General features: G+C 36.7%; 1 protein-coding gene across 1 annotated transcript in view; it reads right to left on the bottom strand.

Moving 5' to 3' along the window:
• LOC139124775 (cullin-1-like) overlaps positions 1–15,587 on the bottom strand; it is a 149,522-nt gene that overhangs the window by 111,420 nt on the left and 22,515 nt on the right. The window contains exon 4 of the mRNA XM_070690887.1: positions 14,011–14,142. Within this exon, the coding sequence (XP_070546988.1) occupies positions 14,011–14,142 (132 nt within the window). The remainder of the gene's footprint in view (positions 1–14,010; positions 14,143–15,587) is intronic.

The raw sequence follows: 15,587 nt of genomic DNA, 5'->3' as shown, positions 1-15,587 counted from the left end.
TATCCCTATATACCAAAAATCAGACCTCTAGCTCTATTGGCTTGCCCAGAATTAGATATGTGCATAATAAATGAGGTACAGGATGTGTCATCATTAGGTGTCCCGTCATACCAAATATGAAGGGTGTAGCTCTTGTGGTTACTCAGTAATGGACAAATACGTATATTTGAGGTCAAAGGTCATCGAGGTCACATGACATTTTGTCAAAAAAATTATATCCCTCAGTTATCCCTATATACCAAAAATCAGACCTCTAGCTCTATTAGCTTGCCCAGAATTAGATATGTGCATAATTAATGAGGTACAGGAAGTGGCTGGTCATGTGACATATTGTTGAAAAACTTTGCTCCCATAGTTATCCCTATGTGCCAAAAATCAGACCTCTAGCTCTATTAGCAAGCCCAGAATTAGATATGTGCATAATAAATGAGTTGCAGGAAGATACCAAGGTCAAAGGTCAAGAATGTGGACTGCAATTGGTCCCCTACTGGTCATTGTCCAATAGACGCTGGCTCTCTCGGACTTTAACATAGGCCAGAATAAGCCATAGCTTAGCTGCATAGGTATAGGGGAGGTCAAAGGTCACTGAAAAATGTGAAAAATAATACTTTAAAAATCTTCTTCTCAAAATCGGCAGGGCTTATGACCTTGATATTTGGCATGAAGGAGCCTAGGCCTATGGCCTAAAAAAATTTACGAAAGAATTTTGATTGATTAATTTTTATGCAAATGAAGTCAATTTGAAAGTTTAATTCAATATGGCCGCCAGGTCATGTGACTTATTGTTATGGTCATGTGATCAAAAAATTACTTACGCATAGGTTTACCTATGTGCCAAATTTGAAGTCTCTAAGTGCAACAGTGTATGCGTGGCAGTTGCAATTAGGAGGCGGAAGAAGAAGAAGAAGAAGAAGAAGAAGAAGAAATATAGCTGCAAAGCAGCAATCACCGGGTTTCGAGACATGTCGGTCAACAGGGGCAATAGAGAAATACATATGCAAAAAGATGGGAGGCTATGGTAGTATTTGTGAAATCGAGGTCAAAAGTAGTCGAGGTGATGTGACATTTTGTTAAAAGAATTCAATATCATAGTTATCCCTTTATACCAAAAATCAGACCTCTAGCTCTATCACTTTAGCCTAGATTAGATATGTGCATAATTAATGAGGTCTTGTCATGTGACATATTGACAATTGATTTCTATCCCATAGTACTCCCTGTGTACCAAAATTCGGATCTCTAGCCCTATTGGTTAGCCTAGAATTAGATATGCGCATAATTAATGAGGTCTGGTCACGTGACATATTTGCAATAGATTTCTATCCCATAGTAGTCCCTGTGTACCAAAATTCGGATCTCTAGCCCTATTGGTTAGCCTAGAATTAGATATGCGCATAATAAATGAGGTCTGGTCACGTGACATATTTGCAATAGATTTCTATCCCATAGTAGTCCCTGTGTACCAAAATTCGGATCTCTAGCCCCATTGGTTAGCCTTGAATTAGATATGCGCATAATTAATGAGGTCTGGTCACGTGACATATTTGCAATAGATTTCTATCCCATAGTAGTCCATGTGTACCAAATTCGGATCTCTAGCCCTATTGGTTAGCCTAGAATTAGATATGCGCATAATTAATGAGGTCAAGGTCACGTGACCTGACCCAAAATATTTCGGTGAACATTAACAGCTAATGATCGTCTATGTAGAAAAAGAACCAGACTCCTAGCTCTATTGACTAGCCTGTAATGGGCATTTGTAAATCTACAGGGGAGGTCAAAGGTCACTGAAAAATGTGAAAAATAATACTTTAAAAATCTTCTTCTCAAAATCGGCAGGGCCTATGACCTTGAAATTTGGCATGAAGGAGCCTAGCCCTATGGTCTACAAAATATCTGACAGAATTTTGATTGGTTTATTTTTATGCAAATTAAGCCAAGTTAAAGTTTAATTTCAATATGCTGCCAGGTCACGTGACCCATTGTTATGGTCATGCGATCAAAAAATTACTTGTGAGGAGTTTTACCTATGTGCCAAATTTGAAGTCTCTAGGTGAAACAGTATTCGCGTGGCAGTTGCATTTAGAGGACGGAAGAAGAAGAAGAAGAAAAAGAATAATAATAATAATAATAATAATAATAAAAAACGGAACGATTACTAGAGGGTTTCGGACCCGTGGTCTCGAACCCTAATAACAATAAATATAGCTGCAAAGCAGCAATCACCGGGTTTGAGACATGTCGGTCAAAAGGGGCAATAGAGAAAGACATACGCAAAAAGATGGGAGGCTATGGTAGTATTTGTGAAATCGAGGTCAAAAGTAGTCGAGGTGATGTGACATTTGTTAAAAGAATTCAATATCATAGTTATCCCTTTATACCAAAAATCAGACCTCTAGCTCTATCACCTTAGCCTAGAATTAGATATGTGCATAATTAATGAGGTCTTGTCATGTGACATATTGACAATTGATTTCTATCCCAAAGTACTCCCTGTGTACCAAAATTCGGATCTCTAGCCCTATTGGTTAGCCTAGATTAGATATGCGCATAATTAATGAGGTCTGGTCACGTGACATATTTGCAATAGATTTCTATCCCATAGTAGTTCCTGTGTACCAAATTCCGATCTCTAGCCCTATTGGTTAGCCTAGAATTATATATGCGCATAATTAATAAGGTCTGGTCACTTGACATATTTGCAATAGATTTCTATCACATAGTAGTCCCTGTGTACCAAAATTCCGATCTCTAGCCCTATTGGTTAGCCTAGAATAGATATGCGCAAAATTAATGAGGTCTGGTCACGTGACATATTTGCAATAGATTTCTATCCCATAGTAGTCCCTGTGTACCAAAATTCGGATCTCTAGCCCTATTGGTTAGCCTAGAATTAGATATGCACATAATTAATGAGGTCTGGTCACGTGACATATTTGCAATAGATTTCTGTCCCATAGTAGTCCATGTGTACCAAAATTCGGATCTCTAGCCCTATTGGTTAGCCTAGAATTAGATATGCGCATAATTAATGAGGTCAAGGTCACGTGACCTGACCCAAAATATTTCGGTGAACATTAACAGCCAATGATCGTCTATGTCGAAAAAGAACCAGACTCCTAGCTCTATTGACTAGCCTGTAATGGGCATTTGTAAATCTACAGGGGAGGTCAAAGGTCACTGAAAAATGTGAAAAATAATAGTTTAAAAATCTTCTTCTCAAAATCAGCAGGGCCTATGACCTTGAAATTTGGCATGAAGGAGCCTAGCCCTATGGTCTACAAAAATGTCCGACAGAATTTTGATTGGTTTATTTTTATGCAAATTAAGCCAAGTTGAAAGTTCAATTTCAATATGACTGCCAGGTCACGTGACCCATTGTTATGGTCATGTGATCAAAAAATTACTTGTGAGGAGTTTTACCTATGTGCCATATTTGAAGTCTCTAGGTGCAACAGTGTTCGCGTGGCAGTTGCATTTAGAAGAAGAAGAAGAAGAAGAAGAAAAAAGAATAATAATAATAATAATAAATATAGCTGCAAGCAGCGATTACCGGGTTTCGACACAAGTGGCAGCATTAGAGCAAAAGAAAAATTAGATTATGCGCATAATTAATGAAGTACAGGATGTGGTGTCATATGGTCTAACATCATACCAAATATGACGGATGTAGCACTTGTGGTTACTTAGTTATGGACATATACGTATATTCAAGGTCAAAGGTCATCGAGGTCACATGACATTTTGTGGAAAAAATTGTATTGGTAAGTTATCCTTACATACCAAAAATCAGACCTCTAGCTTTATTTGCCGGCTCAGAATTAGATATATGCATAATTAATGAGGTACAGGATGTGGTGTCATAAGGTCTCCCATCATACCAAATATGAAGCATGTAGCACTTGTGGTTACTGAGTTATGGACATATACGTATATTCAAGGTCAAAGGTCATCGAGGTCACATGACATTTTGTCAAAAAAATTGTATTGCTAAGTTATCCCTATATACCAAAAATCAGACCTCTAGCTCTATTGGCTGGCTCAGAATTAGATATGCGCATAATTAATGAGGTACAGGATGTGGTGTCATAAGGTCTCCCATCATACCAAATATGAAGGGTGTAGCACTTGTGGTTACTGAGTTATGGACATATACGTATATTCAAGGTCAAAGGTCATCGAGGTCACATGATATTTTGTCAAAAAAATTGTATTGCTAAGTTATCCCTTTAAAGCAAAAATCAGATCTCTAGCTCTATTAGCTGACTCAGAATTAGATATGCGCATAATAAATGAGTTACAGGAAGATGCCAAGGTCAAAAGTCAAGTGCGGTCCCCAAAATTGTGGGATGCAATTTGGTCCCCTACTGGTCATTGTCCAATAGACGCTGGCTGTCTACGACTTTAATATAGGCCAGAATAAGCCATTGCCATAGCCTAGCTGCATAGGTATGGGACAGGTCAAAGGTCACTGAAAAATATGAAAAATAATATTTTAAAAATCTTCTTCTCAAAATTGGCAAGGCCTGTGACCTTGAATTTTGGCATGCAGGAGCATGGCTATATGGTCTACAAAATGACCTCACGGAATTTGATAGATGAATATTTATGCAAAAGAGAGGCATTTAAAAGTTAAAATTTAAGATTGACGGCAGGTCATGTGACCTGTTGCCATGGTAACGAAATAAAAAAATATGGTCTTTGAGTTTTACCTATGTGCCAAATTGGAAGTCATTTGGTATAACGGTGTTCGAATGGCAAGCATGTAAAGGTGGCGGAACAATAATAATAATAATAAAAAACATAACGATTACAAGAGGGTTTCGAGACGAAAGTCTCGAAACCCTAATAATAATAAAAAACGGAACGATTACTAGAGGGTTTCGGACCCGTGGTCTCGAAACCCTAATAATAATAATAACAAGCGACCTAGCGGCCGATATAGCTCCGCTGTGTTTATGTAGAGAATAACTATTTTTGAGACATGTTGATGAAGAAGGGTGGAAATCTTTGATAGCTCGATGCAGTGGCCAGAAAAAAGTGGCTAAAATAAGCTGCAAAAATACGCAATTGAAGATTTCATCATACTTTGAATGTATCACATAGGATCATCTGTCAGAACATGTCAACCAAAGCTATCTGATGAGTAGTTTTTGAGAATAAATTTTTTGACCAAAAATGGCAACAATTGCCTCCAAAAGTAAAAATTGCAGATTTCATCATAATTTCAAAAGATTAAATTTAGTTCATCTATAGAACCTGTATACCAAATTTCAAAGGTGTTAGACAAGTACTTTTTGAGAAACGCATTTTTTGACCAAAATAGGAAAATTGCCCCAAAAATTCAAAATTGCAGATTTCATCATTATTTCAATAAATATCATTTACTTCATCTATAGAAACCTGTATACCAAATTTCAAAGCTATCAGATGAGTAGTTTTGATATACACATTTTTTGACCAAAAATGGCAAAAATTGCCCCAAAAATACAAAATTACAGATTTCATCAGAAATTCAATATATATTACTTAGCTCATCTGTAGAAACCTGTATACCAAATTTCAAAGCTATCAGACCAGTACTTTTTGAGAAACACATGTTTTGACCAAAAATGGCAAAAATTGCCCCAAAATTACAAAATTGCAGATTTCATCATAATTTCAATAATTATCATTTAGTTCATCTGTAGGAACCTGTACACCAAATTTCAAAGCTATCAGATGAGTAATTTTGGAAATACACATTTTTTGACCAAAACTGGTAAAAATTGCCCCAAAATTACAAAATTGTAGATTTCATCATAATTTCAATAAATATCATGTAGTTAATCTGTAGGAACCTGTATACCAAATTTCAAAGCTATCGGATGAGTAGTTTTGGAAATACACATTTTTTGACCAAAAATGGAAAAAATTGCCCCAAAAATACAAAATTACAGATTTCATCAGAAATTCAATGCATATTACTCAGTTCATCGATAGAAACCTGTATACCAAATTTCAAAACTATCAGACCAGTACTTTTTGAGAAATAAATTTTTTGACCAAAAATGGCAAAAATTGCCTTAAAAATGCAAATTTGCATATTTCTGCACAATTTGAACAAATCTGAAATAGATCATCCCTAGGGACCTATGTACCAAATATCAAAGCTATCTGACTGGCAGTTTTGAAGAAGAAGATTTTTAAAGATTTTTTTACCAGAAATGACAAAAATTGCCTTAAAAATACAAATATGCAAATTTCGCCACGATTTGAATAAATCTGACTGAAGGCACCCTAAGCAAACTGCATATCAAATTTCAAAGCAATCGGACAAGCGGTTTCAGAGAAGAAGATTTTTTTACCAAAAACACCAAAAAATGCCCCAAAAATACAAATATGCAAATTTCACCACGATTTGAACAAACTGAAGTGAGGTCACCTTAAGTGAACTGCATATAAAATTTCAAAGCAATTGGACTTGCGGTTTCAGAGGAGAAGGCAATTGTTGACGGACGACGACGGACGACGGACGACGACGACGACAGACGACGACGGACGACGACGGAAAATCAACCTATTTGATAAGCTCCGCGTCGCTGACAGCGGAGCTAATAAAAAACGGAACGATTACTAGAGGGTTTCGGACCCATGGTCTCGAAACCCTAAATACATCTCATAACCACTGTATTTAATATAGAAGAGTTCACAGGAAATGCTGCGTACGGACTAAAATGCATTAAGTAACATCATTACATCCATGGTGATGTACTTGCATCAATAAATCATGGAGCATGTCAAAATAAAATGGCACAGTTTGCTGAGTCACTCCCTACTGCGCCTACACATGCCGACAGTAGCTACTTAAGATGATGCTGCACCCAACACAGCGTATTTTGATCAAAAATAACTTTTTTGCAAATATTCGTTCAATTTTCATTAATTTGTTAACCCAAGATTAAAATATTGGTTGGGTTCACCTTTCAGCTTGTCAAGCAGTCATAAGTTGCGTGATAAAGAAGTGTTAAATTATGCAAATGTATGCAAATCATACAATTACCAGGCTTCCTTTTTCCAAATTTTAAGATTTCGAAAGAATTTAACTCCACTCTGACTGGGTCAAATTTTTTCGAAAATTTTCACATTATGTTCTTAAAATGCTCAAAACGACTATTTTGTTTGACAATAAAATTCTTACATTTTGGATAAGAGCCATTTTAGTTTTGCTAATCATGTTTTTAATCACTTTTTGAGTGTCAGTCTTAAAAAGTTGTTTTTTCTACATATACTCTTGTTTTAAGTGAAATATCACATTTCAGGAAACAGTATCAAGTTTTTTACTTATTATAAATTAATTGTATTATTAATACCAAAATTGAGTTTTTTTACCCCAAATATACACCCACTTTATTCTTTGAGTAAACTACTGCTACCATACTAAACTTTAGAGTCTCTGCTTTTAGAAAATACATAGTATGATGGGGTTTCCTTGTCATTTTTGATGAGAAATATCGCTTTGAAAAAAACTGTGTTGGCAACATGCAGCTCCACCTTAAAGGATAGTACAACACCAAATATCAACCTACCTTTAAAAGTTGAAGAAGATTATTTTTGTAACATTTATGATGAAAAGATAAACAAGCGACCTAGCGGCCGATATAGCTCCGCTGTGTTTATGTAGAGAATAACTATTTTTGACACATGTTGATGAAGAAGGTGGAAATCTTTGATAGCTCAATGCAGTGGCCAGAAAAAAGTGGCTAAAATAGCTGCAAAAAAACACAATTGAAGATTTCATCATACTTTGAATATATCACATCGGATCATCCCTAAGAACATGTCAACCAAAGCTATCTGATGAGTAGTTTTTTGAGAATAAATTTTCTGACCAAAAATGGCAACAATTGCCCCCCCCCAAAAAAAATTGCAGATTTCATCATAATTTCAAAAGATCAAATTTAGTTCATCCATAGAAACCTGTATACCAAATTTCAAAGCTTTTAGACCAGTACTTTTTGAGAAACATATGTTTTGACCAAAAATGGCTAAAATTGCCCCAAAAATTCAAAATTGCAGATTTCATCATAATTTCAATAAATATCATTTAGTTCATCTATAGAAACCTGTATACCAAATTTCAAAGCTATCAGATGAGTACTTTTTGAGAAACACATTTTTTGACCAAAAATGGCTAAAATTGCCCCAAAAATAGAAAATTAAAGATTTCATCAGAAATTCCATATATATTACTTAGCTCATCTGTAGGAACCTGTATACCGAATTTCAAAGCTGTCAGACCAGTACTTTTTAAGAAACACATTTTTTGACCAAGAATGGCAAAAATTGCCCAAAATTACAAAATTGCAGATTTCATCATAATTTCATTAAGGTGATCTGTAGGAACGTGTATACAAAATTGCAAAGCTATCAGATGAGTAGTTTTGGAAATACACATTTTTTGACCAAAATGGCAAAAATTGCCCCAAAAATACAAAATTACAGATTTCATCAGAAATTCAATATATATCATTAAGGTGATCTGTAGGAACCTGTATACAAAATTTCAAAGCTTTCAGACCAGTACTTTTTGAGGAACACATTTTTGACCAAAATGGCAAAAATTGCCCCAAAATACAAAATTGCAGATTTCATCATAATATCAAAAATATCATTAAGATGATCTGTAGAACGTATATACAAAATTGCAAAGCTATCAGATGAGTACTTTTGGAAATACACATTTTTTGACCAAAAATGGCAAAAATTGCCTTAAACATGCAAATTTGCATATTTCTCCACAATTTGAACAAATCTGAAATATATCTTCCCTAGGGACCTATGTACCAAATAGCTAGGCCATCTGACGTGCAGTTTTGAAGAATATTTTAAAGATTTTTTGACCAAAAATGACAAAAATAGCCTTCAAAATACAAATATGCAAATTTCACCACGATTTGAACAAATCCAATTGAAGTCACCCTAAGTAAACTAATATCAAATTTAAAGCAATCGGACAAGCGCTTTCAGAGAAGAAGATTTTTTTTACCAAAAACACTAAAAAAAGCCCCAAAAATACAAATATGCAAATTTCACCACGATTTGGACAAACTGAAGTGAGGTTACCCTAAGTGAACTGCATATAAAATTTCAAAGCATTTGGACTTGCAGTTTCAGAGGAGAAGGCAATTGTTGACGGACGACGACGGAGACGAACGACGACGACGACGACGATGGACGATGACGGAAAATCAACCTATTTGATAAGCTCCGCGTCGCTGACAGCGAGCTAAAATTGTGCTGTTTATTCTCCTAGAAATTAATGTTTTATAAACTGATGTGTATGACGCCATTTTAGTGATCTGGAAGCGCCACCTATTGGAATTCCTCAGAGAGGCTTTACCTGTGATGACGTAGAGTTTTTGTGTTTGGTTGAGGAAGTTTGGGGTGTCGCTAGGGGTTTGATCTACCGTACGTTTGTATTGAGCTATTGCCCTATGCACTATGCCTTCAACCTTATAACTTATCGGTTTCAAAAAATCATCTATTAAAACTTTCGATTTTTCCTCATTGTATACCACAATACCACATAATAAATTGAAAGAACGCTTGAAAAACATCATCAACCAAGCATTTTTCTACAAAAATGGTTCACGCCATTACAATATGTGGTATTAGGGTATAATTCTACATAATTTGTTAAAAATACAACTAATGCTAAAGTGTTTTATACCGAGAAAGACATTATCAGTATGCTTGGTTTCCTCATCGACAACATATTTGTAGAATTTGGAGGGCACATTTTCCAACAGTGTATAGGAATTCCTATGGGCACTAACTGTGCTCCCTTGCTTGCAGACTTATTTCAGTTCTCATATGAGGCAGAATTTATCCAGAACTTAATTAAAAAGAAAAAGGTCTCTGTAGCTCGAACTTTCAATCTAACATATAGATACATAGACGATGTTATTTCTATGAATAACTCTGAATTCAGTAAATATCACGCTATGATTTATCCTCCAGAATTAGAGATTAAACAAACTACAGAAACGGCCTTTTCTGCTTCATATCTGGACATTTACTTGAATTTGACTCTAATGGTCACCTTTCTACTAGGCTATATGACAAGAGAGATGATTTTAACTTTAGTATCATCAATTTTCCACACCTCATAAGTAATATTCCACTCTCACCAGCTTATGGGGTATACATTTCCCAGCTTATTCGATATGCTACAGCATGCAGTTCATATGGTGATTTTGTAGAGAGACATGGCCATCTCTCTTACAAACTATTAAATCAAGGACTTAGGTTACACCAGAGCAAGACTTGTCTCTACATTCAAACGCTTTTTTGGCAGGTATCGCAAGCTGGTAGATAAATACAATATCTCTCTTCGACAAATGATCACTGATGGCATCGGTGACATTGGGCCTTAGTTAGTGACCACTACCTATCTGACTTACAGATTGATATATGGCGGGTGCCACATGTGGGGCAGGATGCGCTTACTATTTTCGAAACACCTGACATCACTTCTGGTCTTCTGGCCAGAGGTCCATATATCTTTCTTTCATGAATATGACTTTGTTTGTGTACCGTCTATTTACTGTCTGTTCTGTGCTGTTTTGTGTCTATGTTTACAACTATTGTCTTGCGAATTCCAACCTACTGTCATTGGATTATGGATTGGTATGATTGCGATTATTTTTTTTTTTGAACCGGAATTCAGAGATTCCAAACTCCAGGATTTTGAACATGGTATTTCCTACGAATACACGGACACATCGATAGAATATGGGAAATAAAACGAGGGAACGTAGACATGACTGAGCAATTATAAAACGTTCTGATTTCAATTGATTATTAAAGGTCTGGTGAAATGGTCCCGTTCGTGTGACTGAATATCTTCCAGGGGGTCAATACTATTACACTCGCAACAGAATTGCAACCTAAAAGTACGCGCAAGTGTTAATTTTTTTGATATTTCTATGCGCGGCTTTCATGGGGTCATTTTGCGACACTCAGGTCACGCCCATAGCGGGGATAATGGTTGGCCGCCTGTGACGTCACAGATGTGTTCATTTACATTAAAAATCAGTCCAACGCCGCCTTATCTCTGCCCGGTATCCGCTAACAAAACACTGTTAGCGCTGCCCATTTGCCACATTTGCCAATTCGAATCAAAATCCGAAGTGGAGAAAAAAATCGATCCTAATTTGCCACAGCGGCGAAGTGATGTTTAAAAAATATGGTAAAATAAAGAAAAAAGATGGGTTTTTTAGTCTTTTGTTTAATCTGCGCTTCTCTCTCGGCGATTCGCAAAAACTGTGTCTACTTCCGTATTATTGCGTTCTTTCCGTCGTACGTATTTGCAATCGAGCAAAGTCTCGCGAGAGATTTGACGTCATTTAGTCTAGTGTACAGCATGCATAAATGGCTCTCGCGAGAATTGAAACTTAGACACACGCAATCGAGCCTCGCGATAAATTTGACGTCATTTTGTCCAGTGTACAGCGGGCATAGGAACGCTCGCTCGCGAGAATTGAAACTTTTGCTATACATAGCAGACATACACATTTTAATCGAGGCAACAAGGTTCGGTGTTGCAGTTGATTTACATTGCGGTCTAGATATTCTTTGTTGTGCATTTTAATCACGGTCTTAAACATTCCATGTTGCGGTCGATTTGCATTGCGGTCCTCGTGGTCCGGTATTCCCCGTTGTTCTTCAATTTAATTGCCGTCCCAACGACGCGTTCCGTGTTGCTGTCGATTTGTATCAAGGAGGACTCTACCTCCATGATTTGTATCGCGATCTCTACGTTCCGTGTTGTTGTTCGTTTTAATGGTAGTCTCAACATTCAGTGTTGCTGTTCATGCAGCTGATTTGCATCGTGGTCCCAACCTTCCGTGTTGTGGTTGTAGTGCATTTTAATCACGGTCCCATTTACGTTTTAAGTTACTGTCGATTTGCATTGCGGTCCCGACGTTCCGTGTTGTAGACAAGTGCATTTTAATGGCAGTCACAACGTTCAGTGTTGGTGTTCATGCTGTTGATTTGCATTGCGGTCCCAACCTTCTGTGTAGCGAGGCAGGCTCAGCCGAGGGACCGTGGCCGATCGTACGAACCAGCAGAGATAAGCACATTATGGTTCAAACACTCAACACTTGACGTGAACTTGAAAAAGTTTACAGTTGAGCCGTTCATGTTTTTGCCGCTGTCACAGCCACCAAAAGAACAACGTTCTCCCATAGTGAAGGAGGACACTGTCCTGATCATGTAAGCGGAAACCCTAGAAGTTACCCCCCGTAGGGAGCTTACGGAGGTGTGAAATACTTTACTTCCCGTTATGAGATACGGCGTCGGGCAAACTTCGGAAAGCCGAAAAAAGTCGACTGGAGAGGCTCGGGGGACACGCCCACATTGCATTTTTCTTTTGCCATATTTCATAATCACGCGTGCTAAACGAAAAAAGAAATGAATGTAACTGTTTTATAGACCATCAACTGTATTTCTGTGATTTTGCAACATGGGCATTTCACCAGACCTTTAAAGCAAACTTTATTATGTTTTAAATACCAATGCGATGCCATCAAAATAACAAGAATAATAAGAAAACTTTTTGCAAGAAAGATGATCACAATAAAGCTCTCCAGCATTTGTAAAATCATAAATATTTTAAACAATAAACCTCTGTTCTTTTACGGAAAGTCTCTCCCATAATCGTCCTTGATGTCCTCCTAGGCCTTTTCACCAATGTATTTGCTTTCCGGCATAATTTTGTGGTACAGTATCATCGTTGAAGTCTTTTCCTAATCCTTATTTGATTATAAAGTCATTCTCTTGGAAACGGTCTTAGCATATGTAAAAACATGCACTGTACTTATAATTTTGAAAACTTTTGTCAGTGCAAATCTTTACCACCACCAATTTTTAGAGGCAGTGTTTTCACTTCGGGTTTTGAATCATGCAGAATGCCTTATCGAAATCTCGAGCACGATAAATCCGTAATACTTACAGGCAGGCATATGTTTATATCTAAGCTGATTATGAGCCTCCCTAGATCAGACTCCCTAGCTAATGCACCAAACCTGAAAACTTTATGTCATTATCCAGCATTGCACCCAGCGTACTTTGCAGAGGAAGTAGACAGTATGGCCATGCACAGTCGGCTAAAAAGTCTCCATATTGCCTGATTTTGATATTTATTTTCATAGATAACTTCAACAAATCGCTGTTTCTGTGCAAAAAGTAACGATAAATGCTTTTATAACATAAATATAAACCTGTATACAGCTGATTAAATTTTGGGTGGGCTATTCCTTCATGCACATGAATAATTGATGATACCTGATTAGCTCCACAACAAGATCTGGCAACCTGTATATTTTACACTATAGGCATGGATCGGCATCTCTTGCTATCGTCTAGGCAACTACAAGAAAGATTCACTTATGGTATGTATTTTGATAACCTTTGTCAAATATTTAAAATTTTTAAAGTTTTTGAAACAGATGCTACAGCATAGAGTATTCTACAGAGTGCACAAAACTGAGACCTAGTCACCAACAAAACAATCCTTGTCAACACTTTGATCGTAACTGAAATTAGCATTCGTCAAGTTAAAGTTTAAAACAGATTTTACACTCCTACTGTTTAATTCTTTTCTTACAGGTATTTATGCACAAGAAGGGCTGATACCATCACTACTCACAAGCAGAGAAACTTTCAACACTTCTAGGATGAGCAGTATGCGACTGAATCAGGTATATCATCAGCGGAAAAATATCAATTGTTAAATTTCAATGTATCACCTGCACTTTACAGAAAGAATTGTGGATCTGATGAATAGGACTGGTGGTTTTCAAGAAGCTTTGAATGCCAAAAGTTGATAGATAACAACAGACTACAGGACTACAGATATAAGATGATGATAGACAACCATCTATTTGACAATCTCATCGTCACTGACAATAAAGCTACAAACTTCAATTATTTAATTTTGAAATAATACCACAATGATCTTACCTTCAATTTGGAAATCATACTGGCTTCAGCATCATCACTGGCTGAATTATGTTGCACCAGCCTCTTTGCCAACATCTTGGCATAAAATTTTTGAAAAACGTCTTTGTCTTCAATGTACTTGAATACTACCATCTATAGAAAAAATGTAGAAAATAGATATGTTAAATCAACCTCCCAACTTGTCTCTAGTTTTCATTTATAACCACACACACTTAGCCATGACCTAATTCTACTGCCATATGAAGGTCTGTATTGTCACAATGTATGACCTAATTCTACTGCCATATGAAGGGTCTGTATTGTCACAAAGTCACCTTGATGTATACATTAATGTACATGGCCTCTAATAATCTTCTTTTGTCCACATGTTGTTCTTTATCAATGACTTTGACTGACAATCCACGTACATTAATGTAAACAATCCACCACTCAACGCCAATGTTGGAAAATATGAGATCCCATCCATCTATGGTGACATCCTGAGAGTCAGTGGACAGTTCAATGTCCACACTTAACACATTTTCTGTGACAATGAAACGTTTTCACACCTCAAGTTTGTTCACACCTCCAGCTGTTTAAATGCCTGCATTTGGATCTTTCTGTCAGATCAAGTGTGGACACTGATGAAGGACAAGCGATTTGTTCGAAACATGTCTGTTTTGCTAATTCACAGTGGAAGAAGAGAACTGTTCTGTGTTTCAATGTTAATGCTTCCATGATGAACATACACAGTATCTTATGATACAATGATTAAAAATGTAATGTATGGTAAATGAATAAAGAGAGTTGTGACAAGAGAAAGGGATGGACAAGTTGCTTAGCAACAGAAGGATTGTAATCTTCACAGCTGATCTGAATAACAGTGATATTTTGATAATAATGGTTGATATTCCTTGATGACCTTGAAGGTTGTGTTATTCCTAGAAGCTCATATATTATAAAATAGCGTCAATGACACTGAAGCTCCTCAAGTGTGAGGTCAGTTGAAGTAGTTGGTTGTTGGTAAGCAGTAATTCACTTGGAGGCATGGGGTTGGGATACGGGATACACAAGATTTGTGTTAGATACATTTAATTGTATATACTGCATGATTTTGCGCATTAATACAAAAACAAGTTGCATATATTAACACCAATCTATCCTGATGGAGTATGTGGCAGTTTATTATTTGGCGACTACCGTAAAATTCCCAATTGAAGCCGCGGCTTGTATTAGAAACATTTTTGAGGGACCCCTGGGATCACCCACTGAAGTCCCGGCGTGGCTTCAATTACGTACATTTCCTGTGTTTCGATATTTTTCTCAATGCTCACCAAGCATTGCAGGGGCAATCGCTATTGTTATGCAAATTAGTACCAATGAATTCTGCGTGAATAAATTACCCACATAAAATGCCCCTACCCTAGTGTTACTCCAATATAGAAACGTTAGGAGAGTATATTTGGTCGTTAAACTTGGTAAAATTCCTTTTAGATAATAAGGAAAATATTAAAAGATGTTAAAACAATGGGAAACTGGAGTACCCTTGACAGCATTGTAAGGAAAATGACACGTTTTTCCAGTACTTTCTTGATTAA

The sequence above is a fragment of the Ptychodera flava genome, assembly GCF_041260155.1.
Source record: "Ptychodera flava strain L36383 chromosome 23 unlocalized genomic scaffold, AS_Pfla_20210202 Scaffold_24__1_contigs__length_23054250_pilon, whole genome shotgun sequence".
Lineage (NCBI taxonomy): Eukaryota > Metazoa > Hemichordata > Enteropneusta > Ptychoderidae > Ptychodera > Ptychodera flava.
Note: the sequence above shows the minus strand (reverse complement) of the source record. Positions and strands in the feature narration are given on the sequence as shown.